The sequence below is a fragment of the Capra hircus genome, chromosome 6 (genome assembly GCF_001704415.2).
Source record: "Capra hircus breed San Clemente chromosome 6, ASM170441v1, whole genome shotgun sequence".
In the NCBI taxonomy this organism is placed as follows: domain Eukaryota; kingdom Metazoa; phylum Chordata; class Mammalia; order Artiodactyla; family Bovidae; genus Capra; species Capra hircus.
Window position 1 is genome coordinate 57,262,532 of NC_030813.1, and position 23,859 is coordinate 57,286,390.

A 23,859-nucleotide genomic window follows, 5' to 3' on the forward strand; every position below is an offset into this window, starting at 1 on the left:
CTTTTTCTTTTGTTGTTGTTTTTCTTTGATGTGCTGAAGATTTTTAGTTTGGCGTAGCAACTAATTTATTTTTAGGCTTAGCTATATATTTACTAGTTTATTTGCATACCAATACTTCTTGCATCTCAAATTTTTGTCTACTTGAAATAAACCCTCTAGAATTTCTTTCTAAAGAAATAAGGCACAGAATAGAGAACCCAGAAATGAACCAACAGTTATATGGGCAATTAATCTATAGCATAGAAGGAAAGAATGTACAGTTGGTAAAAGATATCCTCTTCAATAAATGGTTTTGAGAAAACTGGACAGCTACATGCAGAAGAATAGAACCGGACTACTCTCTTACACCATACACAAAAATAAATTCAAAATAGATTAAAGACTTGATTGTAAGACCTGAAACCATAAAGCATACAGAAGAAAATATAGGCAGTAATTCTTTGACACCGATCTTAGTAATTTTTTTTAATATGTTGCCTTAGGTGAAAAAAAAGCAGAAATAAATGAGAGTACATCAAGCTAAAAATCTTTTGCACAGCAAAGGGCGCTATGAACAAAATGAAAAGGCCACCTACTAAATGGCAAGAGATATTTATCAACAATAACAGATAAAGAGTTTATATCCAGAATCTACAAAATACTCACACAACTCAACATCAAAAAACAATCTGATTGAAAATGGGAAGAAGAACTGAATAGACATTTTTACAAAGAAGAAATACAGATGGACAACAGACACATGAAAAGATATTCAACATCACTAATCATCAAGGAAATACAAAACAAAACCACAATGAGATATCACCTCACATCTGTCAGAATGGCTGTTATGAAAAAGACAACAAGTGTTGGTGAGAATGTGAAGGAAAGGGGACTCTTGTCCACTGTTGGTGGGTATATAAATTGCTGCAGCCACTAGGGAAAACAGTGTGGAATTTCCTCAAAAAATTAAAAATGGAACAATCTTATGATCCAGAAATTTCAATCCTGGCTATTTTATCCAAAGAAAATGAAAACACTAGAAAAGATCTATGTATCCCTGTACCCATTGCAGCATTATTTACAGTAAGCAAGATAAGAAAGCAAACCAACAATAGATAAATGGATAAAAAGATGTGAGATATATATATATATTTGAATATTAATCAGCCATATAAAAAGAATGAAACCTTGCCATTTGCAACAACATGGGTAGACATACAGGGCATAAGCTAATTAAAATAAGTCAGAGAAAGACAAATGCTTTTCATTTCACTTGCAAGGTGGCATCTGAGAAAACAAATGAACCGAAACAAAACATCTGAGAAACAAAACAGAAACAGTTACAGAAAAGAAACAGGTGCTTGCTAGAGGAGGGGTGTAGGGAGAGGAATGAAATAGGTGAGTGGGATTAAAAGGTACAAACTTCCAGTTGCAAAATAAGTGAGTCACGAGTATGAAATGTACAGTGTGCAGAATATCGTCAGAGATTATGTAATATCTGTATGGTGATGCATCTTAAATACTTACATAGAGATCAAATTGCCAACATCTACTGGATCATCGAAAAAACAAAAGAGTTCCAGAAAAACGTCTACTTTTGCTTTGTTGACTACGCCAAAGCTTTTGACTGTGTGGATCACAATAAACTGTGGAAAATCCTTAAAGAGTTGGGAATACCAGACCACCTGACCTGCCTCCTGAGAAATCTGTATGCAGGTCAAGAAGCAACAGCTAGAACTGGACATGGAACAACAGACTGGTTCCAAATAGGAAAAGGAGTACATCAAGGCAGTATATTGTCACCCTGCTTATTTAACTTCTATGCAGAGTACATCGTGAGAAATGCTGGGCTGGAGGAAGCACAAGCTGGGTTCAAGATTGCCGGGAGAATTATCAATAAGCTCAGATATGCAGATGACACCACGCTTATGGCAGAAAGTGAAGAGGAACTACAAAGCCTCTTGATGAAAGTGAAAGAGGAGAGTGAAAAAATTGACTTGCCATTCAGAAAACTAAGATCATGGCATCCGGTCCCATCACTTCATAGCAAATAGATGGGGAAACAGTGGAAACACTTGAGAGACTTTATTTTTTGGGCTCCAAAATCACTGCAGATGGTGACTGCAGCCATGAAATTAAAAGACACTTGCTCCTTGGAAGAAAAGCTATGACCAACCTAGACAGCATATTAAAAAGCAGAGACAATACTTTACCAACAAAGGTCCATCTAGTCAAGGCTATGGTTTTTCCAGTGGTCATGTATGGATGTGAGTTGGACTGTAAAGAAGGCTGAGCGCTGAAGAACTAATGCTTTTGAACTGTGGTGCTGGAGAAGACTCTTGAGAGTCCCTTGGACTGCAAGGAGATCCAACCAATCCATCCATCCTAAAGGAAGTCAGTCCTGAATATTCATTGGAAGGACTGATGCTGAAGCTGAAACTCCAGTACTTTGGCCACCTGATGTGAAGAACCACTCATTGGAAAAGACCCTGATGCTGGGGAAGATTGAAGGTGGGAAGAGAAGGGGACGACAGAGGATGAGATGGTTGAATGGCTTCACTGAGGCGATGGACATGAGTTCGAGTAGGATCCGGGAGTTGGTGATGGACAGGGAAGCCTGGTGTACTGAAGTCCATGGGGTCGCAAAGAGTCAGACACAACTGAGCAACTGAACTGAGCTGAGTGATCATTTTGAAATGATATAGAAAAAAAAAATCACGATTTTGTGTATCTGAAACTAACATGGTGTTGTATGTCCATTATATGTCAAAAACAAGCATACAAGTCATAGAAAAAGAGACCAAATTTGTGGTTATCAGAGGCAGGGGTAGGTGGGCAATAGACAAAGATAATCAATATGTACAAATTTCTAAGATAAATAAGTACTAGGGATGTAATATACAACATGATAAATATAATTAGCACTTTATATATGAAAGTTAGGGTAAATTGAAAGTTGTCATCACACAGAAATTTTTTATATTTATTTTTGTATCTATATGAGATAATGAGTGTTCATTAAACTTACTGTGAAAAGTCAAGTCCTTATTCTGTACACCTCAAGCCTATACATTGTGTGTGTGCTCAGTCATGTCTGGCTCTTTGCAACCCATGGATTGTAGCCCACCCGTCTCCTCTGTCCATGGGACTGACTATCCAGGCAAGAATAGTGCAGTGGGTTGCCATTTCCTCCTCCAGGGGATCTTCCCAACCCAGGAATCGAACCCACATCTCTTCTATCTCCTGCATTGACAGGTGGATCCTTTATGGCTGAGCCACCTGGGAAGCCCAAACCGATACATAACTGTCATTTGCTCTGTCAATTCTATCACAATAAAACTGGGGAAAAAATAATTGATAAGGAGAAAAGGCAGGAAACTCACTTTTTGCTTTTCTAAAAATATTTTCTTTTGCCCTTTTACTTTGCTGCCTATTTAATTCTAGGCTGACCGTTGCTGTTCATTTCAGCCTAGTAAAGATAATGTTCCAATCTTTGGCTTCTGCTGGTGGTGCCATGTCAGTTGAAAGTATAATTGTATTATGTTGTAGGTTATCTACCCTTTTTTTTTTCTCTAGCTTTTTTTTAAGATCCTCTCTTTTGGTGTTCTTCATTTTCACCATAAAATATAACTTCTGTATTTGTGTATAATTCTTTATTATGTCTGGAATTTGTTGGTCTTGCTAAAGATGAGGACTGGAATCTTTCAACAAATTTGGGGAAATATTTAGCCATTATTCATTCAAGTACTGCCTCTTTCTAAGCTCTCCATCCTTCTGGAGCTTGAAAGATGAATCTTACATTTTACTGTGTTATCTGAATCTGCCAACTTTCCAGATTTTTTTCATTTCTTTCTACTATATTCTGGATAATTTGTTCCCATCTATCTTTCTGTTCACTTAGTCTTTTTCAGCTATTTAACAATTCCACTGAGTTTTAATTTAATTTTTTTTTATTGCTAGAGGTACTGCTGTATTATTCTAAAAGACTGCTTTATTGATTTTTGTGTGTGCTTCTTGTTCCTATTGTTTTATTCAATTCTAACTTTCATTTCTTTAAGCACCTATATTCCAGATAATTCAGTCATTCTTCTGTGTGGATGTGTTTTAGCTATTTTTTTGTTTGTTTCATCTGGCTGTAACTCATGGCGCCTTGTTTTCTTGTGTGTTTATTGATTTGTGTGTGTGTGTGTACGTGTGCACATGTAGCTTAATACTCTTTGAAACTTTTAATTTGCTGAAATTCATTAAGGCCTAATTAGAGATTATGCTTCTGGAGCACCAGGGGTCACTACCAAAGCAGAACAGTTGTTTTCTGTTGTTGTTTTTTAGCATTAATAAGATATTTTAATGAAGTGGGTAAGGGAACCAAACAAACCTTAGTCTTACGCTTCTATTCAAAGACACTCAAAACTATTTTTTCCCTCCCCATCCTTTCTAACTGCAACTTTATTTGTGACCATGTAATAAAGGCCAGTTTAAAAATCTTTGTTTTTTGAAAAGTTTAAACCTTTTTTAAAAATATTAAACAACCAGGCTAAGGGGAAAAGTACTCAATACATACTTTACTTATATCAATTGAGCTAATATTTCAGTACAGTGTAACTATACAGAATATATACAATGCACATATTATATATTCACAAAGAAAACACTATAGACTCAGAACAGATTTGAAAAAAACATGACATTCACATCAGTTACAACAACTCTAAAAATGATTGTAAGATTTAAATGGCCCTTAATATACAAAAAAGTCACACACACACACACATATATATATATGTGTGTATATATATATGTGTGTGTGTATTTATATATATATAGTCACCAAGAACTCTGGCTCCTGTAGAATACTGATAGCCAGATACTAGTTTATAAAATGCAAAGTTTCAACAACATATATATTTTTAATAAAATGCAAAAACATTTTAAAATAAATTATAGGCTTGATATTTCCCAGACTTTAAATAAGATTAATTTGTACTGCTGATCTACAAGAGGCCAAGCTCGTGATTACAAATATCAAGGAGACTGTTTTTTCTGCCAAGTGCAAATGATATGGCAGCACATTTTCCTGGTGATGAAGATTTATTTCTGATTGACTCTCACACTGAAGATCTTGACTCTTTGAGGTCATGGCCTTTTACAAGGATTTCCTGATAGACTCATCACTTTGGGGCTCTATGTTTTGTGTCCAGTGTACCCTGACCCACAGAAGACAAAAATCAACACTAGAGATCACCAGGATTTTGTGGAATAGAGGCAAAAGCTGGCCTTGAAGAATCCTTATTTTCTGAGATTACTGCTTTCACTGTGTCTTGGGCATTGCTTGGTTTTATTCAAAGCATGTGACATGTTTTAAAAGATACATTTTAAAATATTTGTATGCCACATTTGGGATGTCTTAGTGTCATATTTGTGCAGGTTTCTTTTCCTCAATATTACCAGAAACAAGCCCAGCATTGTTATCTTTTATAGTCTACCCTTTTTTCCTAAAATGTATTGAAGTGTAGCAATAATACAGCTATTGAAGTCCTACTGGGAACTTTTAAGAGTATTTGGATAAACTGGTGGTATTTTTTAAATTACATTTTAACTATGGCTTTCCCTAAAGCTTTGAAAAATATCTTGAAAATTTAATCATTTTTTAAGAAATACAATGTGGGACAAGATCGTGATCATTGTAGCTACTTTACTATTAATCTTTTAGTGCTGAAAATTCTCATAAGTAATAAAAGATTAATCTTTGATTCCCCAAATTATTTGCTAGAATAATTGCAGTGCTTATTGAGCATTTACCACATGCCAGGTGTTGTTGAAAGATTCCATCCTAATCTTAGCAACAACCTCGTAAGCTTGATGCTAGTAATTTTCATTCCATATGACAAATTAAAAAAATGAGACTTAACAATTTGCCTGAGATCACACAGCTAGCAGGTGAAGGAGCTGGGATTCAGACATGGGGAGTTTGGTTCTAGAACCATGCTCAGTCCCTCTGTCTTCCCTTTTGATACCAGTTGGTATCAGTTCAGTTCAGTTCAGTCTCACAGTCGTGTCCAACTCTCTGCAACCCCATGAATTGCAGCACGCCAGGCCTCCCTGTCCATCACCAACTCCCAGAGGTCACTCATACTCATGTCCATAGAGGCAGTGATGCCATCCAGCCATCTCATCCTTGGTCGTCCCCTTCTCCTCCTGCCCCCAGTCCCTCCCAGCATCAGAGTCTTTTCCAATGAGTCAACTCTTCGCATGAGGTGGCCAAAGTACTGGAGTTTCAGCTTTAGCATCTTTCCTTCCAAAGAAATCCCAGGGCTGATCTCCTTCAGAATGGACTGGTTGGATCCCCTTGCAGTCCAAGGGACTCTCAAGAGTCTTCTCCAACACCACAGTTCAAACGCATCAAGTTCTTCAGCTGCTCAGCCTTCTTCACAGTCCAACTCTCACATCCATACATGACCACATGGAAAAACCATAGCCTTGACTAGACGGACCTTAGTCGGCAAAGTAATGTCTCTGCTTTTGAATATACTATCTAGGTTGCTCATAACTTTTCTTCCAAGGAGTAAGCGTCTTTTAATTTCATGGCTGCAATCACCATCTGCAGTGATTTTGGAGCCCAAAAAAATAAAGTCTGACACTGTTTCCACTGTTTCCCCATCTATTTCCCATGAAGTCATGGGACTGGATGCCATGGTCTTCTTTTTCTGAATGTTGAGCTTTAAGCCAACTTTTTCACTCTCCTTTTTCACTTTCATCAAGAGGCTTTTTAGTTCCTCTTCACTTTCTGCCATAAGGGTGGTGTCATCTGCATATCTGAGGTTATTGATATTTTTCCCGGCAATCTTGAATCCATTGTGTTTCTTCCAGTCCAGCATTTCTCATGATGTACTCTGCATATAAGTTAAATAAGCAGGGTGACAATATACAGCCTTGACGTACTCCTTTTCCTATTTGGAACCAGTCTGTTGTTCCATGTCCAGTTCTAACTGTTGCTTCCTGACCTGCATACAGATTTCTCAAGAGGCAGGTCAGGTGATCTGGTATTCCCATTTCTCTCAGAATTTTCCACAGTTTATTGTGATCCACACAGTCATAGGCTTTGGCATAATCAATAAAGCAGAAATAGATGTTTTTCTGGAACTCTCTTGCTTTTTCCATGATCCAGCAGATGTTGGCAATTTGATCTCTGGTTCCTCTGCCTTTTCTAAAACCAGCTTGAACAACAGGAAGTTCACAGTTCACGTATTGCTGAAGCCTGGCTTGGAGAATTTTGAGCATTACTTTACTAGCATGTGAGATGAGTGCAATTGTGCGGTAGTTTGAGCATTCTTTGCATTGGTATACTTAGATTGAATAATGAGCAAGATTGACTAGGGTGTACTTTAAAACTTCATTTAAATAATGGCCATGACAACATAATTGCAAAATATGCTGCAATTTTGATAGCGACTGTGTTGGGTCTGCAGATCGCTTTGGAGAATCTCAAGCCTGTATTTGGTGAAGGTTGCTATTCTAGTAATATTGAGCCTTCCCATCCATAAACATCAAATGTCTCTCTCTCCTTTTAGATCTTTCTCTCAGCAAGGTCTTACACTTTGCAATGTATGTCTTGCATTGTTTTTGTTAAATTTTTTTCAGTGTTTTATTATTTTAATGCCATTGTAAATGCAGTTTTTCTGTTTCATTTCTGAATTGATTGTTGTGAATATAAAGAAATATTGTTGTAGTCTATCCAGTGACCTTGTTGAAATTATTTATTAGTTATTGTAATTTTCTCTGGATTTCTCAGGATTTTCTACATATAAGACCATGTTGTCTGAAAATAAATTTTCTTTCCTTTTCAGTCTCAGTTCGGTTCAGTTGCTCAGTCGTGTCCGACTTTTTGTGACCCCACGGACTGCAGCATGCTAGGTGCCTTTATTTTTCATTTGTTCTTCACTACACTGATTACAACCTCCAGTAAAATGCTGAATAGAAGTGATAATGTGTTCCTGATCATAACTGGAAAATATTCAGTCTTAAGCTGTGAAGCATAGTGCTAATTGTAAGGTTCTGTGTGGGTAGCCTTTATCAGGATCAAGAAATGCCTTTCTGTTCTCCGTGGCTGAGTTTTTATCCTGAATGGGTATTAGATTTTGGCAAATGTCTGGTTTGGGGTTTAGGATGATATAGACTTAAAGAATAGGTTGAAGTGTTCCTTCTACTCTATTTTCTGAAAGTGTAAGGGAGTATTTCTTTACATATTGTTATAATTTATCAGTTAAGTTCTCTGGGCTGGTGATTTTCTTTGGAAGATTTTTAGTAACTAATTCAGATTTTTTAATTTGTTTTAGATTTCTTCATATTTTCTTTTCCTTGAGTCAGTTTCAAGAATTTCTGCTTGTAGAATTTGGTCATTTCAACCAGGTTTTCTGATTTATTAGAAATAAAGTTATTGTTCATAATTTTATGCCCTTATAACTTTTTAAAATTTCTGTAGCATCTTTATGCTATATTTCATTCCGAATTATGATAGTTTGTCATCTTCCTTTTTCTTAATCAACCTAGCTAGAAGTTTGTAAAATTGTACTACTCATTCAGAGAGCTAACTTTTGGCTTTATTGATTATATGCGATTTTTTTTCCCTTATTTTCTATTTCTTTGATTTTGACTCTGTATTTTCCTCCTCCTTTATTCCGGTTTTGGATTACATTTGTTCTCTTTCAAGTTTGTTTGTTTTTTTCTTCTAGTTTTATTGACATAAAATTGACAATACAGCAAGGTATAAGTTTAAGGCATATAGCATAATTATTTTATTTATATCATGAAGTAATTACTACAGTAAGTTTAGTGAATATCCGTCATCTCATATAGATACAGAGTTAAAGATCGAAAACTACTTTTTGTGCATGTGATGAGAACTCCTAGGATTTACTCTCTTAACTTTTATGTATAACATACAAGAGTGTTGAATATCTTTATTATGTTGTACATTACATCTCTAGTACTTCTCTGTCTTGGAGTCTGTAGCACTTTGGACTACCTTCACCTACCACCTCCGTCTACCCGCATCTCTGGTAACCACAAATCTGATCTCTTTTTCTGTGAATTTGTTTGTATGTTTGTTTTTGAAATATAATTGACCTGCGACACTGTCAGCTCTTATTACACCATCGTGATTGTTTTCTGTACATCTGAGAATGATCACCACAATGTCTAGTTGTGGTATGTCACCACAAAGGCGTTCTTTAGTTGTTAACTATATTCCTTACACTGTATACTTCATACTCATCACTCATTTATTTTGTAGCTGGGAGTTTGTACCTCTTTAATCTCGCTCACCTATCTCTGGCCCCCGCCCCGCCATCCCATCTCCTCTAGCAATCACCTGTTTGTTCCTGGTATCTTTAACGGTTTCTGATTTGTTGTGTTTGTTCATTTGTTTTGTCTTTTAGATTCTATATATATGTGAAATCACATAGTATTTGTCTTTATCTGACTTATTTCACTTAGTGCAATACCCTGTAGATCCATCCATATTGTTGCAAATGACAAGATTTCATTCTTATTTATGGCTGAGTAATATTCCATTATATGTATGTATACCACATCTTCTTTATCCATTCATCTACAAATGGACATTAGGTCACACTCATATCTTAGACATTATAAATAATGTGTCAGTGAACATAGGGGTGTGTATATCTTTTCTAAATAGTGTTTGAGTTTTTTGATAAATATCCAGTAGTGGAATTGCTGGATCACATAGTGGTTCTATTTAATTCTCTGAGGAATCTCCATAGGGTTTTCCATAGTGGCTGCACCAATTTACATTCACCCCAACAGTGCATGAGGGTTCCCCTTTCTTTACATCCTTTCCAGCAGTTACTTTGTTGCCTTTTTGGTAATAGCCGTTCTGACAGGTGTGAGGTAATATTTCATTGTGGTTCTGATTTGCATTTCCTTAATAATCAGTGATGTTGAGCATCTTTTCCTGTGCCTATTGGCTATATGTATGTCTTCTTTCTTTCATCTTTTTCTGGTTTCTTAAGGTAGAATCCTAAGTTACCAGTTTGAGACCTTTCATTTCTGCTGTAGGTATTCAAAGGTATAGATTTCTCTCTAGCCATTGCTTTAGTTGCATTTCTTAACTTTTGACATGGATTTTGATTTCATTAAGTGCAAAACATGCCAAGTTTAGTGCAGAGTGTCTTAATCTGTCCCAGCTTTTACTTTTCCACCAGGCCTTCTCATGTTTCCATGCTCCATGTACGAGGCTCAAAGTCAGCCTGAAGCATGTCGATAGCTTTTGATCTTTTATGTCTGTGGGTAGCCTTCTTCAGCCAGGAATTTTCAGAGAGCTTATCAAGACTGTCTTATGGCTGTTTATTTCACTGATTTCCTTGTAAAATTTGAGTGAAGCCACAGGCTAGCTGAGCCACTGGGCTTCCCCGTTTGTCTGCTTCTGAGACTACTACTAACAGCGCTCATGGGCATGGAGTTTCCCCATGCTCAGCTGCAAATCAGGTGAGCTTTCTGTGACAGTGAAGATGCTGATGTTCACAGCTTGACCCTCTCTGACATGGAGTCTAAAAGAGGGAATGGTTAAGGAGGGATGGGAGAAACCCCAGGCAAGACTCTCATAGACTCCCAATGTTCTTATCCAAAGTTCAGCTGCTTTTGACTAATAATCACGTCCCAATTTGTTTTATGCCCATGGTCTTTGGTTAATTTACATTAAAATGCTCTTTGATAATTTTGTCTAGTTTTATTAATGCTAATTAGGAAGAGTATTTGCTAAGTAAACTCCTTATTATGCCATACTTTGTCATTATTTTCTGACATCACCCCAGATTCACACATTGCTATTAATCCTATTAACATAGTCAACTATTACTTTAAGATAAAGTTGAATATTCATTTATGTTAACCTTATGGAGATAAAATAATTCTTTGAGTTTAATTAATGTTTTAATTATAGTAGCATCTATTTTCTTTTTCATTTATTGAGTCCTAGCTGTGTGCTGGGGTCTGCTCTATTTTCTGTGATATGAAGATGTATGAGGATGTCTCTGCCTTTCATGAATTCACAAGTTTAATGGGGGAGAAAGACTAAAAATAAATTACAAATATTATAATAAAGCATAATGCATGGTGTTATATAGGGGTAAGCAAAGTGCTGTGAGGTGACCAGGATATGCTTGTCTCTAACCAGTAAGAGTTCACAAATTGTAGTGCTTTTGATTGGGACTCAGGAGGGTCTGAATCTGCCAAACAGTGGGATGCAGTAAATAGGGAATTCTGAGCATGGAAAGCAGTATGTGTAAAGACAAGGTTCAAGTAATATCTGAAAAATATCCTGGAGGGTGCATGGTAAACAGTGGTAGAAGATGAAACTTAGGTCAGAGATACATTTACATCTGCTGACCATTCTGGCCTTTATCCTCTAGGCCAACAGATGCCAATCAAGGCTTTTAGTGATCAAATTAGTTTTCACTTTTGTTTTATCTTAGCATTTATCTCCAGCAGTTCTGTGGAGCATAAGGCTGGAATGAGGAGAGACAAGTAACAGATCAATGAGATTGGAGACTTTTGGACTCTTAGAGTTGAGATGATGAGTACAAAAATAGAGATTAGAAAAAAAAAGCATAGCCAGATTCAGAGATGATTATGATGAAATTGACAGGATTTAGTGACATTGAAATGAGGAACAGTAAGGGTGACTGGTCGGGCACAGAAAACTTGGAGGGCATGGGGATGATGCAGCCTCTGGGAAGCCACCAAACAGGAAATCATCGCAGATGACAGAAGTCAGATAGATGTGCAGTGTTTACTGGCTAAGGGGCCAGGAAAAGGGGGGAGGATCCAGGCAAGAAGAGATGTAGGGAAACTTGGGAAACCCGGCTGGAATGACAGCTGCAGGTAGATCCCAAATAAGTTTTCTGGGCTGCCAGGAGGGAAGTGACTTCACCCTAAGGTCCATCCCCTTAAGTGTGGGTAGTGGAGGCAGTAAGAAGTTCCAATCCAATGTGGCCGTTTTGGCACTCTTATTTTTAATAAAAACTTGTAATTAATCTAAACCATACTTGAAATAGGATAATGATGTTGACTGATAAAGTGAAAGTGAAGTTGCTCTGTTGTGTCCAACTCTTTGCAACCCCACGGACTGTAGCCTACCAGGCTTCTCCGTCCATGGGATTCTCCAGGCAAGAATACTGGAGTGGGTTACCATTTCCTTCTCCAGGGGATCTTCCCAACCCAGGGATCGAACCCCGGTCTCCCGCATTGGAGGCAGACGCTTTAACCTCTGAGCCACCAGGGAAGCCCAATTATATTGAATTATATTGACTGATAATTCTCCCTCAACTAGTATTCTTCCTGAAGGTAATTCAGATACTGCACAGACACCATCATTAATTCTGAAATCAGAGAGGAATTATTCAGAAAGCACTCTTTATAAACCTCTACAGTGCTACTAAAGTGTTATGCATCTTTTCAAAGGTGGGCAGATACAAATGGACACAATGATGGTGAAGAATAAATGATTACATACTTTGTCTTGATCTACACTTTTTAAGAGGTCCCTTTTTATGGGCAACATTCTGTGACTTAATTTTTCCTGTCCATGACATTCTACTGTTTTTTTAATTGCTAACCATCCGGATTTGCTGTCAGTATGAATCAGGTTTTTTGTATAATTAAGCCAGCTTATCTTTCACCCAACATAATGAATCCATTCTATTTTAATTACTTTTCCATTTCTAGAACCAGTCATCCTGTATTAATACAAATATAGGAAAATCTGAGTCACTTTTGTACTATAAGTCATAACACAGAATGTCTATCATACACTTGCCTCACATTTTTAGAAACATTCAACATAATTTGATAAAATATTAGTATTTTGCCAGAATCATAGAAACCAGGAAAGACATCAGTATTTTAGTTCATTCACTTACTTCATGAAAGCTGGCTTTCTAAACCCCATCATTTATTTCCCAGAATTTCACAGTGTTGATTCTATATCCAACCAATGACACATTGGAATGTATGAAGCCTTTCTGTTTCTGGAGGTAATTTCAGAGAAGCACTGTCTGTCAGCTCAGTTTTATCACTCGTCCTTTTGTGGATTTTTTTTTCATTTGCTCCTTCCTTAACTGAGTATGATTTTAGTCACTGGAGATGCAGCAGTGAAAGAGACAGAAAAAGGCTCTGAGTCCCACTGAACTCATGTGGCAGGTGGGGGAGACAGATGGTAAACAGCTGTCACCAGTAGTGATGAGTAACGTGCAGAGAATTTGAAGAAGGTGGTGTGATAGAGAGGGCTTCTGTAGCTGGAGGGCTCAGGGGAGACCTCTGAGAAGGTGGCATTAAAGCTGACACTTGAGTGACAGGAGACACCATGAGATGATCATGGGATTGAGCATTCCAGGAGGAAGTCATGCTAGAGCAAAGGTCACGAGTGAAAATGTAATCCAGAAACCAAATGAACACCAGTGCTGCTGGAGTGATGTGAACTAGACAAGTGGCAAGAAATGAGCTTAGGGAGGGAGAGGACAGTCAAGGTAAGGCGTGGGGATTTCATCTCAAGTTCCATCAAGAGGTGCTGGAGGATTTTAAATGAGAGAGTGATGTGATCAGACTTGTTCTTACATGATTGGGCTGGCTGCTCTGTGGAGAATAGATGGATGGAGGCAAGTATGGAAACAGCAAGATAAGGTTCAACTGAGAGATGAGCTTGGCTTGCATCAGAGGTGAAGAGAAGTGGATAACTCAGATTTTTTGTTTCATAAGTATTAGGACTTTGGCATCCCTTAATCACTCAGGGAAGTTATTGCACTTGGCATTTTCAAATATTCTTTGCACAGTTACGTATTTTCCATGGCTAGAGCAAAGTGTGACATTTAGCTCTCTAGATTCAAATCCAAGTTCTCCAACTTAGTGGTCATATGACTTCAAGCATGTCTCTTAACCGCTTTATATTTGTTTCATCTTATATAAAAAGTGGACTAGTAATCTTACAGCCTATTTCATAGGCTGTTGACAGAAGTGACTAAGAAAATGCACATAGAATTACTTAGCACACTACTAGTCTACAGTAAGAACTCAACGAATGTTAGTAATTAGATACTGGATTTCTGCCTTAGCCTTCTTACTAAGACACATTTAGGTCTCAGTACCCAGGAATAAAATTTACAGTAATAACATTTTTAAGAAGCAGGTTTCTGCTCTTCATTTCATAATTTTTTCATGTATTATTAGAATACAGGTTTTTTTAAAAAATATCTTACCAGTAATCTTTGTTTAATATACTCCCAGGTTTCACATTAGGTAATCATTTTTAAAGTGACTTTTTGTTATCTGGGTTTTGAACATCTGTTGCCTTTTAGAGAGATTGAATATTATCAGTTTTACTGCAGAGTTTGTGTTTTCAACCCTTAAAACAAGGTGAAAGAGGATGGGCATATGATGCCAAGATTATATAAATCATGTGAAAGCTTAGTTCCCCGCCTCCACTGGGGCCATAACAGCACCTGGTCACTGTTCAGGTGTGCCCTCCTCAAGCATGGTCCTCTCGCTTGTCCTGGGGACTCAGGTCCATGTTGGATCCGTGGTGGGAAAAGACCCTGCTTGTTTGGATCACAGGGTAATCTCAAAGACCTTTTATAGAATCTTTGGTTCCCTTGTGGACACTGGTCCCTGTCGCTCTGTTGAGCTGCCGCTGCATCTCAGACTCTCAGGACTGGTTGTTTGCCTCTCAACAGGCTTGAGAACAGTAGGAAAGTAGAGTAGGTCAATGTGGCATATGGTTGAGTTTGTATGCACAGATGTTGTTAGAGAATAACAAGGACAGTCTTTTAAATTGGTTCCTCAGTTATAAATGTGGCATGCAGATGTTTCATGGTTATGGCTGGGATTGAGGTACATTTAGCAAATGGAACTTTTCATGAGATAACACATTAACCTAATTTTGAAGAGCTCTGATTCTCATCTCCATCTGAAGTTACTTGGAGAGGGCAAGTCTGTCTTTGCTGTAAGCATCTTACAGCATCATCACTGATACGGAGCATCGTCCAGCACAGATGGAATCTAGAATCCCTTTCTGTGCAGAACATTCAACATTAAATACATACATATTTTGTGGTTCTTCCGGTTTCAGGTTCTCTGTTTCTTCTTGTATTTTTAATGACATAGATAATTCTTAAATATTTAATTTTGAAGCTTTTACACACTGTGGCACAGGTAAAGCAGTCCCCTCTCTGATGTAACAGGTCCCTAAGCCCAGAGTGGAGATATTACTATTGAACCACTGGCAAGTTTTCAAGTACCCTGTGTGGAATCTGCTAGTTTTTAGATGTTGATGCCTACAGTTTGTCCCTCCTCATTATTGTGCTGATTGCACAGATGCTATTGTTTCTAAATGCTTTAGGAAATGATAGAGTCTAGATGTTTTGGGAAATCAGTAACTTATATGTGTGTGTGTTGAAACATTTATACTCAATGGAGTTACACCTGGTAGCCTTCTGATTTTTCCTTTTACCCTGTTTGAAAGTCAGTGTGGTTGTGGCTATTAAGAGATCGATGTGAGGGTCTCCATTGGTCTAGAGAATCAGCTGTGAATTCTCAGCTCTGCCAGCACCCGCAGAACTTACCAGGGGCCTCCCATCCGTCCTGTATGCCCGGTAGAGGGATCTCGGCTCTCCCTGGTCTGTGAAGCACAAGTCCCCTCCAGTAGATAAATATCCCATCATTTCACAGTGTAGCACCCCAGCTTGATTATAGTCATGTTTATTTGTAAGCTTTCTTTTTTTCTGCTTCTTTTACATACGTGGACATAACTCACTTTCTGTGTTTGCTTTTCTACCACAGACACGGGAGCAGAAAGACAGGCACTAAAAGAAAATGTGTATCCTAAGTTGAGAGAATTCTGCAGAGAAAACTATGGATTAGAATTTCAGGTAACTATGACATTAATTTCACATTTAACTTTATCAGCTAAACAACTAATGTTTGTTTCTTGTTACAACTTAGGTGTTATAAAACACAAGTTTTAAGCTCTGAAAAATGTCATTTCTTTAAGCATGGATGAAAAGAAACACTGGAAAGTAGAAGTGAAATATTTCATCATTTTTGAGGTTTTGCACTTTTACTCTCTGCTTCTTGGACCCTACTCATTACTGGCTCATCTTTTTCTTTGAACCATGTTTATTTGCTTTGTTGCTAACCTCCACTAACATAAAAAGGCGAAGGTTGCAGAGTACCTGCCTTCACACTGGCATCTCTAGAAACATTGTGTATCTAAAAATTGAAACTGGGATTTCCCTGGCAGTCCGGTGGTTAGAGCACCATACTTTCACTGCCGAGGGTATGAGTTCAGTCCAATAGTGTTGAGTAATGGGAACTAAGTCAGGAAGAATGAGTCAGGGAACTAAGATCCTACAAGCTGTGCAGCCCAGCCAAAAAAAAAGGAAAAGAAAAAAAAAAAACAAATTGGGATCAGTCCTCTCACAAGTACTTCTTTTTAGCATCTTGACTAGTCCTTGCCTTCCACTTCACCTTTTAGTTTTTATTCACTTTGTCAAATGTCCTTTTTCCCAAGCATTTCAGAGTTTACCATTTACCAAGAAAAAATATCATCAGCATTTCAAGAAGCTGTAACTGTGCACATCATTGCTGAAATTCATAAACATGGCATTGTAGACAACCATCAATTTGGCCATCTAATAGAGAAGTGCTAGGAGACATTGGTCATATCCTGGACATCCAAAATTTTTTGAAGGAAATGTCTCCTGCAAAAGATAGCATTATGTAGTGAGAATTTGTTAACCTCATTCACAGTGAACATCTTAACTGCTATCTGAACTACATGTTTACATTGTTAAGTAAGGAGTATGGACTAGAGGTTTGTAGTATAAGAGTACAAAATGTGCCATTGTTAATGGAAGAAAATTTCACCCTTCATTTGTTTCTTCCTGAATACTGTTGACCCTTGAACAATGCAGGGGTTAGAGGTGCTGACCCTCTGCACAGTTGAAAATCCACGTGTAACTTTACAGTCAGCCCTCTGCATCCACAGTCCCTCTGTATCTGCCATCTCTCCGTATCTGCAGATTCAGTCAACCATGGATCATTTCATGCTATAGAACTCACTAGTAAAAAAGAGCCACACATAAGTGGACCCATGCAGTTAAAACCTGTGTTATTTCAAGAGTCAACTGTAAATATTTCATCTTGGTATACCTCATAATGCCTTCTAATATGATGTATAAAATAATAGTTTCAAAATGGCTTTAATCTTAATGCTTAGTATCCATCAGCAACAAGCTAATACAACACAAATATTGAAGAGTTACTCATAAGTCACTGTTTACTTGAAAAACTGTGAACCTAGATTCCTTGTTGTGAAATCAGCACTACTTTATACAAGGACTCTGGTTCTACTGATAACAGGGTCTCGACCGTTAAAAAAAAAAAAAAAAAAAGATATGTTGAAGTTTCCAAAGACTAAGACATTCTTTGGGGTCTCAGTTAGTGTATAACCCAACTATTCCTTGGATTCTACTGATAACAGGGTCTCGACTGTTAAAAAAAAAAAAGATGATATGTCAGAGTTTCCAAAAACTAAGACATTCCTTGGGGATTCAGTTAGTATAAAGAAATATGTCTAACATATCAATCCCATCTTTGAGTTTATTTGGGTTTTCATCACTTTTGTTAGTAGAAGGTTGAGCTGCAGAACAGCTGCCATAAAACATGAAATTGATTAGGATTAGGTGAAGGGGAAAAAATACACATTATTGAAATTATAAGCAGGTACAGGAGAAGACCAACCCTGGGATTTCTTTGGAAGGAATGATGCTAAAGCTGAAACTCCAGTACTTTGGCCACCTCATGTGAAGAGTTGACTCATTGGAAAAGACTTTGATGCTGGGAAGGATTAGGGGGCAGGAGGAGAAGGGGATGACAGAGGATGAGAGATGCCTGGATGGCATCACTGACTCGATGGACGCGAGTCTGAGTGAACTCCGGGAGATGGTGATGGACAGGGAGGCCTGGCGTGCTGCGATTCATGGGTCGCAAAGAGTCGGACACGACTGAGCAACTGAACTGAACAGGAGAAGACAAATAAAGCCAAGGGAAAAATGTAGAAGGCAAGGTCCCTAGAAGAAATTAATGACAAGGATCATTCCAGGCAAGTATATTGAATCCATTGATGAGAGGCTCACAGCAGGGAAAACAGCATTGGGTAAAGTATGGCGTGGAATTGACTCCCAGCTCTTTTTTTTTTTGACTCCCAGGTCTTGACTGCGAGTGATTTAACCCACCCCCTTGTCCTTCACAGGCTTCTCTCATAGCTCAGTTGGTAAAGAATACGCCTGCAATGCAGGAGATCCCGGTTTGGTTCCTGGGTCAGGAAGATCCCCTGGAGAAGGGATAGGCTACCCACTCCAGTATTCTTGGATTTCCCTTGTGGCTCAGCTGGTAAAAATTCCAGCTGTAAGAAAGGAGACCAGGGTTCGATCCCTGGGTTGGGAAGATCCCCTGGAGAAGAGAAAGACTACCCACTCCAGTGTTCTGGCCTGAAGAATTCCATGCTGCAAGAAAGGAGACCTGGGTTTGATCCCTGGGTTGGGAAGATCCCCTGGAGAAGAGAAAGACTACCCACTCCAGTGTTCTGGCCTGAAAAACCCCATGGACTGTAGAGTGCATGGGGTCACAAAGAGTTGGACAAGACTGAGTGACTTTCACTTTCACTTTCTGGTCCTTCACTATCTAAAATGAGTTGTGACAGCTTACAAATCTGAGATTGTATTTGCTCTTTACCTTCCAAGCTTCTAAGCTCAAGTACATAATATCTGAATCTAAGAATATACCTCTTAGCATAGTCTTCCCTTATAGGTTGATTATAGATCTTGCAGAGGCTGTGTTGGGCTCACTGTGTATGGTTCTTGGAACCATAAAGAAATGGTTCTCTTTTCCAACTGCAGCAGAATGTGCCAGAAGCTTCATGACAAAAAAAGAAAAAAAATAGTTTACCTGTACCGAGTCCTGAATTCCATCTCTGTGCACTGAACACAGGAGAAACGTATTTCCTAGAATTACTCAGACATACCAAGCTATTTCATGCCTTCTTGCCTTTGCTGTTCTCACTGCCTACAGTGCTTTTCTTCTGGTACTTTCTCTGCTTCACCTCCTAAGTCCTACTCATGGAGATTCTTCGTGCCTCACCTTAAGTCATGCCCCTCTTGTTCTTGCCCACTTCTCTGCAACTGTGTGTCTTTCCATTTGATTCCCTGAAGACGTCAAGCCTATTCCCATTTAAGGATTTTGCACTGGCTGTTCTCTCTGTAGGAATGCTCACTGCTTCATCTTTACATGGGTGCTTTCTTACTGTTCTTCAAGTCTCTGCTTAAATGTCATTTCCTAGAGATGCTTCTATAATGACTCAATCTAAAATAAGCCCCTAGGTGTGCTCTCTTTTATATCATCCTATTTTAGTTCTTTGCATAGCATATGTCAATGTTGGATATTTTTCTTGTTTACTCATGTATTGGCTTTCTTGCTTCAAGAAGCAAGAAACAATCTTTCTCTCAAGATTGTTCCACAAGTACAGAGACTTGTCTGTCTTCATGACAGCTACATTTCCTGATCCTAGAATAATGCCTGGCTCATAGTAACACTCCAAAACAATGAGTTGAATGAGTGAAGTCTCAGCCCAACCATTATCTGCTTAAAGAATCATTCTCTGATAGCCCTATTCCTCTCGGCTTATGCCACATACCCAGATCCCCTAAAACCCTTTGCATAACTCCCAGTCATTCATCTGGTTCATTTAAGAAGTGTTTGTTGACCATCAGCAACATGCCAGACAACATTCCAAGTGCTGGGAATACAGGAAGAAATCATCAGACCCTCTTTCTGTGGAGCTTTGAATATTGTTGAGAGAGGCAGACAATAAGTGGTAAATTCCAGTGGTAACAGATGCATTTTCTTGAATAAATGTTTTTTTTTTTTTTTTAAAGTAAAGCATGATAAAGGGAGGTAGGGAATACTGGGTGGTCAGAGAAGGACTCAGTCATAAGATAGCCTTTGAGCAGATACCCCCAGAAAGTGATAGAGAAAATCATGCAGATATTTTGGAAGGAAAATCCCAGACATAGGCAACCAGAAAAGGGGTTTTGGATGAGAATGTGTTCAGAATATTCTGGTCTTGTTAAAAAGGCCAAGTAGTAATAGAGTTGAGTAAGGGAAATGATTGTAGGAGATGACATCAAAGGCAGATCATATGGAAATTTTCGGACTGAGATTAAGGACTTACAGTTTCCCTCAGTAAGAGGGGGAAGACATGATATGATTTATGTTTAACAGGTTCAGGGAGCTGGTAAGGGGTGGGAAGTGATGGCAGAGGCAGGAAGATGGTGCAAGTAAGAAATCATCGTACAGACTAGAATGAGCAGTAAGGAGATATCTGGTTAGATGAATTTTTCATCACCTGTCTATAAAGTCTCAAAGTTCTCAGGACTGGAATTGTGTCTTATTCAACTTATCCCAGTAATCAAGTAGCTGACACATAGTAAGCCATTTGGGGTTAAATCTTTGTTGAACTAAGTTGATAGACTATGGAGTTACACTTTAACAGTGTCATGTACTTTTCTGTGCCTGTTTGGCAGACTGTTTGCTGCTGCTGCTAAGTCGCTTCAGTCATGTCCGATTCTGTGCGACCCCATAGACGGCAGCCCACCAGGCTCCCCCGTCCCTGGGATTCTCCAGGCAAGAACACTGGTGTGGGTTGCCATTTCCTTCTCCAAACTGTTTTAGTATTTCTTTTATTTAGTATTAGTATTTAGTATTTCTTTTATTTTTTAATCTAAACTAAGAGTTTTTTGGCTGCCCTGGCTCCTGGTTGCTGCATGTGGGCTTTCTCTAGTGGCAGTACATGGGCTTCCCTTTGCATTGGCTTCCCTTGTTGCATGGGCACAGGCTCTGGGGCACATGGGCTTTAGTCGTTTCATCTTTTGGGCTCTAGAGTGTAGGCTCAGTAGTTGTGGTGCACAGGCCTAGTTGCTCCTTGGCATGTGAGCTCCTAGTCCCCCGACCATGGATCAAACCCTTGTCCCCTGCATTGCAAGGCAAATTCTTAATCACACCACCAGGGAAGTCCCTAAAATACGATTTTTAATGAAAATGCATCAGCCTGTCTAATTATGTGAACTTCAGCTAATTCCATGTGTGATATATATCTAGTTGACTGCTCAGAGATGGGACCATTGAATGAAAAGAATGTCAAGACTACTCAGTAGAAAGCATACGTGGCTCAGGGAAAGACAGGGTATGTAAGTAAGAGGTTATGTGATTGGCCAGTGTTCAGTAAGTGCCCATGGCTATAGAAAAGAGGATAGAAAGGAAGAACAGGGAAATAAATGGGGAAAAATAAAGTCAGATTGGGGTAAAAGCAGGTGGTACAGGACCCAGTAAATAAAGGGCTTTAATTATATGTCCACGGGCCACCATCTTGCTTTCAGATGCTTCCTGTCCATTCTCACTACTAAGCCCCTGATCTAACACTCATTGCTTCAAAAAATCAAATGAGCAAAGACAATCCTAACTGATCTTGGTCTCTGCTTACCCACAGTAGGTTGCAAGTCCTAGAGGAAGAGACTAGTCCTCACTTATTTTTAAGTCCCCAGGGCTTGGGAAGAAGATTCAACATTTACTGGATTTGGTAAAAGTGTGTCAGCAGAACTGCCTTACACCATCGTCCTATGTGAGTTTTCCTATACATTACCAGAGTAACCATAATTAAATGTAAGGTTGTCAGTTTCTTTGGTTAAAACCTTACAGTGGCTCCCTGCTGCTTACAGGCTCCCTCTGTAATATGATCCCAGCTGTCTTTCCACCTTCATCCACCCATTCTTCCCAGAATAAATAGGCCATCCTCGACCTTTCCTTGGAGCGCATCTTGCCATTTAGTCATTCCTGACTTTAAAAGCTCATTTGCTGCATCTGTTTCAGTGTTCCTTTCTTATTACAAATACTCTTTCTCCTGTGCTTCCTGCCCTTCAGAATCCAGCTCCAGGCCTTACTTTCTAAGAAGTTTTTTTCAGATTCCCAAATATCCCCTTTCTCTTGCCTGAATTCTTAGCAGTCTCCCCCATCCCAGCACTGCAGGTACCCTGAGCAGGAGTACACCTGATGAGGGCAGGGACCTCTAACAGTACCTGATTGATCTGGGCACTTAGCTGCTGGTGCATTTTGAAAGCAATTTCATTTCAGTCCAGCCACTCAACTTAGTATCATTTCTTAAGAATTCCTTCTGATAGCAAACATTTTGAGCACGCACCTCATATTTATCTCACATCATCTTAGAAACCAGGGCTTTCCTGATAGCTCAGTTGGTAAAGAATCCACCTGCCATGCAGGAGACCCCAGTTCGATTCCTGGGTCGGGAAGATTCCCTGCAGAAGGGATAGGCTACCCACTCCAGTTATTCTTGGACTTCCCTTGTGGCTTAACCAGTAAAGAATTCTCCCGCAATGCGGGAAAGCTGGGTTCGATCCCTGGGTTAGGAAGATCCCCTGGAGAAGGGAAAGGCTACCCACTCCAGACATGGAGTCACAAAGAGTCAGACATGACTGAGCGACTTTCACTTCACTTCTTCTTAGTAATCCTGTCTTCTTTTCTTCACCTTTAGCATCCATTAAACCCCAAACACCTGCGGATTTTCCTCCTAAATATTTCTTCAGTCTTTGCCGTCTGTCCTAGTCTATATTACTGTCCTAGTCTGTATTACTTGATTATGCAGTAGATTATCTTGCTGGCCTGTTTACCTTCATCTCCTCCTTCTCCTTCCCAACGTCAATCCCTCCATCCCTGGACCTCCTCCATCGTATTACTGCTATGGTATCTTGAAATACAAATTGACTCTTTCATCCACAAGACACATTTTGTACTTCTCAGCCTGAAGTGCGAGGTTCTCTTTTCCATTTCCCCCATTGCCCACCCCAGTCTACTAAGTCCTGTCTGGCCCCTCCTCCACAGGCAGCCTGTTTTAGCCTTTATAATCTACATTTGTGGGCTTCCCCGGTGGCTCGGTGTTAAAGAATCTGCTTGCAATACAGGAGACCTGGGCTTGATCCCTGGGTCGGGAAGATCCCTTGGAGAAGGAAATGGCAACCCACTCCAGTATTCTTGCCTGGGAATCCCATGGACAGAGTAGTCTGGCAGGCTACAGTGCATGGGATTGGAAAGAGTCAGACATGACTTAGTGACTCAGTAACAACAATCTATGTTCAGTTTCCCAAATAGATTCTTTTTATTCCCCTGAGTCTCCAGACTCACTGTGCCCTCTGTGTGGTGTACCCTTAAATTGTCCCCCATGCCAATGACTAGAAAATTTTCTACTTTAATAGCATGTATCATATTGTTTTAATTGCTTTTAAAAGGTTTTTTTTTTCCCCACTAACTGGAAGCTCCTTGAGGTCAGAAGTCATATTATTTATATATTTTTATCACCAGTCTTTTTCAGGGACCCTATTTCATCTTATATACATAATAAATGTTGATTACAGTGAATTGATTGATTAAATGAATAAGACCCAGAAGCTGAGAGTCTTGACCAGGGCTGTGCAAAAGAAATGTAATGGGAGGCACAGGTACAAGTCACAAATGCAATTAAATTTTCCAACTACATTTTAAAAAGTAAAAGGAAAAGAAAATTTTTTAAGAATATATTTTATTTAAGTCATTTTCTATCCAAAGCATCATTTCAACATATCAGTTCAGTTCAGTCACTCAGTCGTGACCGACTCTGTGACCCCATGAATCGCAGCACACCAGGCCTCCCTGTCCATCACCATCTCCCAGGGTTCACTCAAACTCATGCCCATCAAGTTGGTG

At 39.0% G+C, this 23,859-nt stretch overlaps 1 protein-coding gene across 1 annotated transcript in view; it reads left to right on the forward strand.

Annotated features, from left to right (window-relative positions):
- LOC108636265 (NACHT and WD repeat domain-containing protein 2-like) overlaps positions 1–23,859 on the forward strand; it is a 123,368-nt gene that overhangs the window by 78,736 nt on the left and 20,773 nt on the right. Inside the window, exon 2 of the mRNA XM_018049917.1 lies at positions 15,832–15,920. Within this exon, the coding sequence (XP_017905406.1) occupies positions 15,832–15,920 (89 nt within the window). The remainder of the gene's footprint in view (positions 1–15,831; positions 15,921–23,859) is intronic.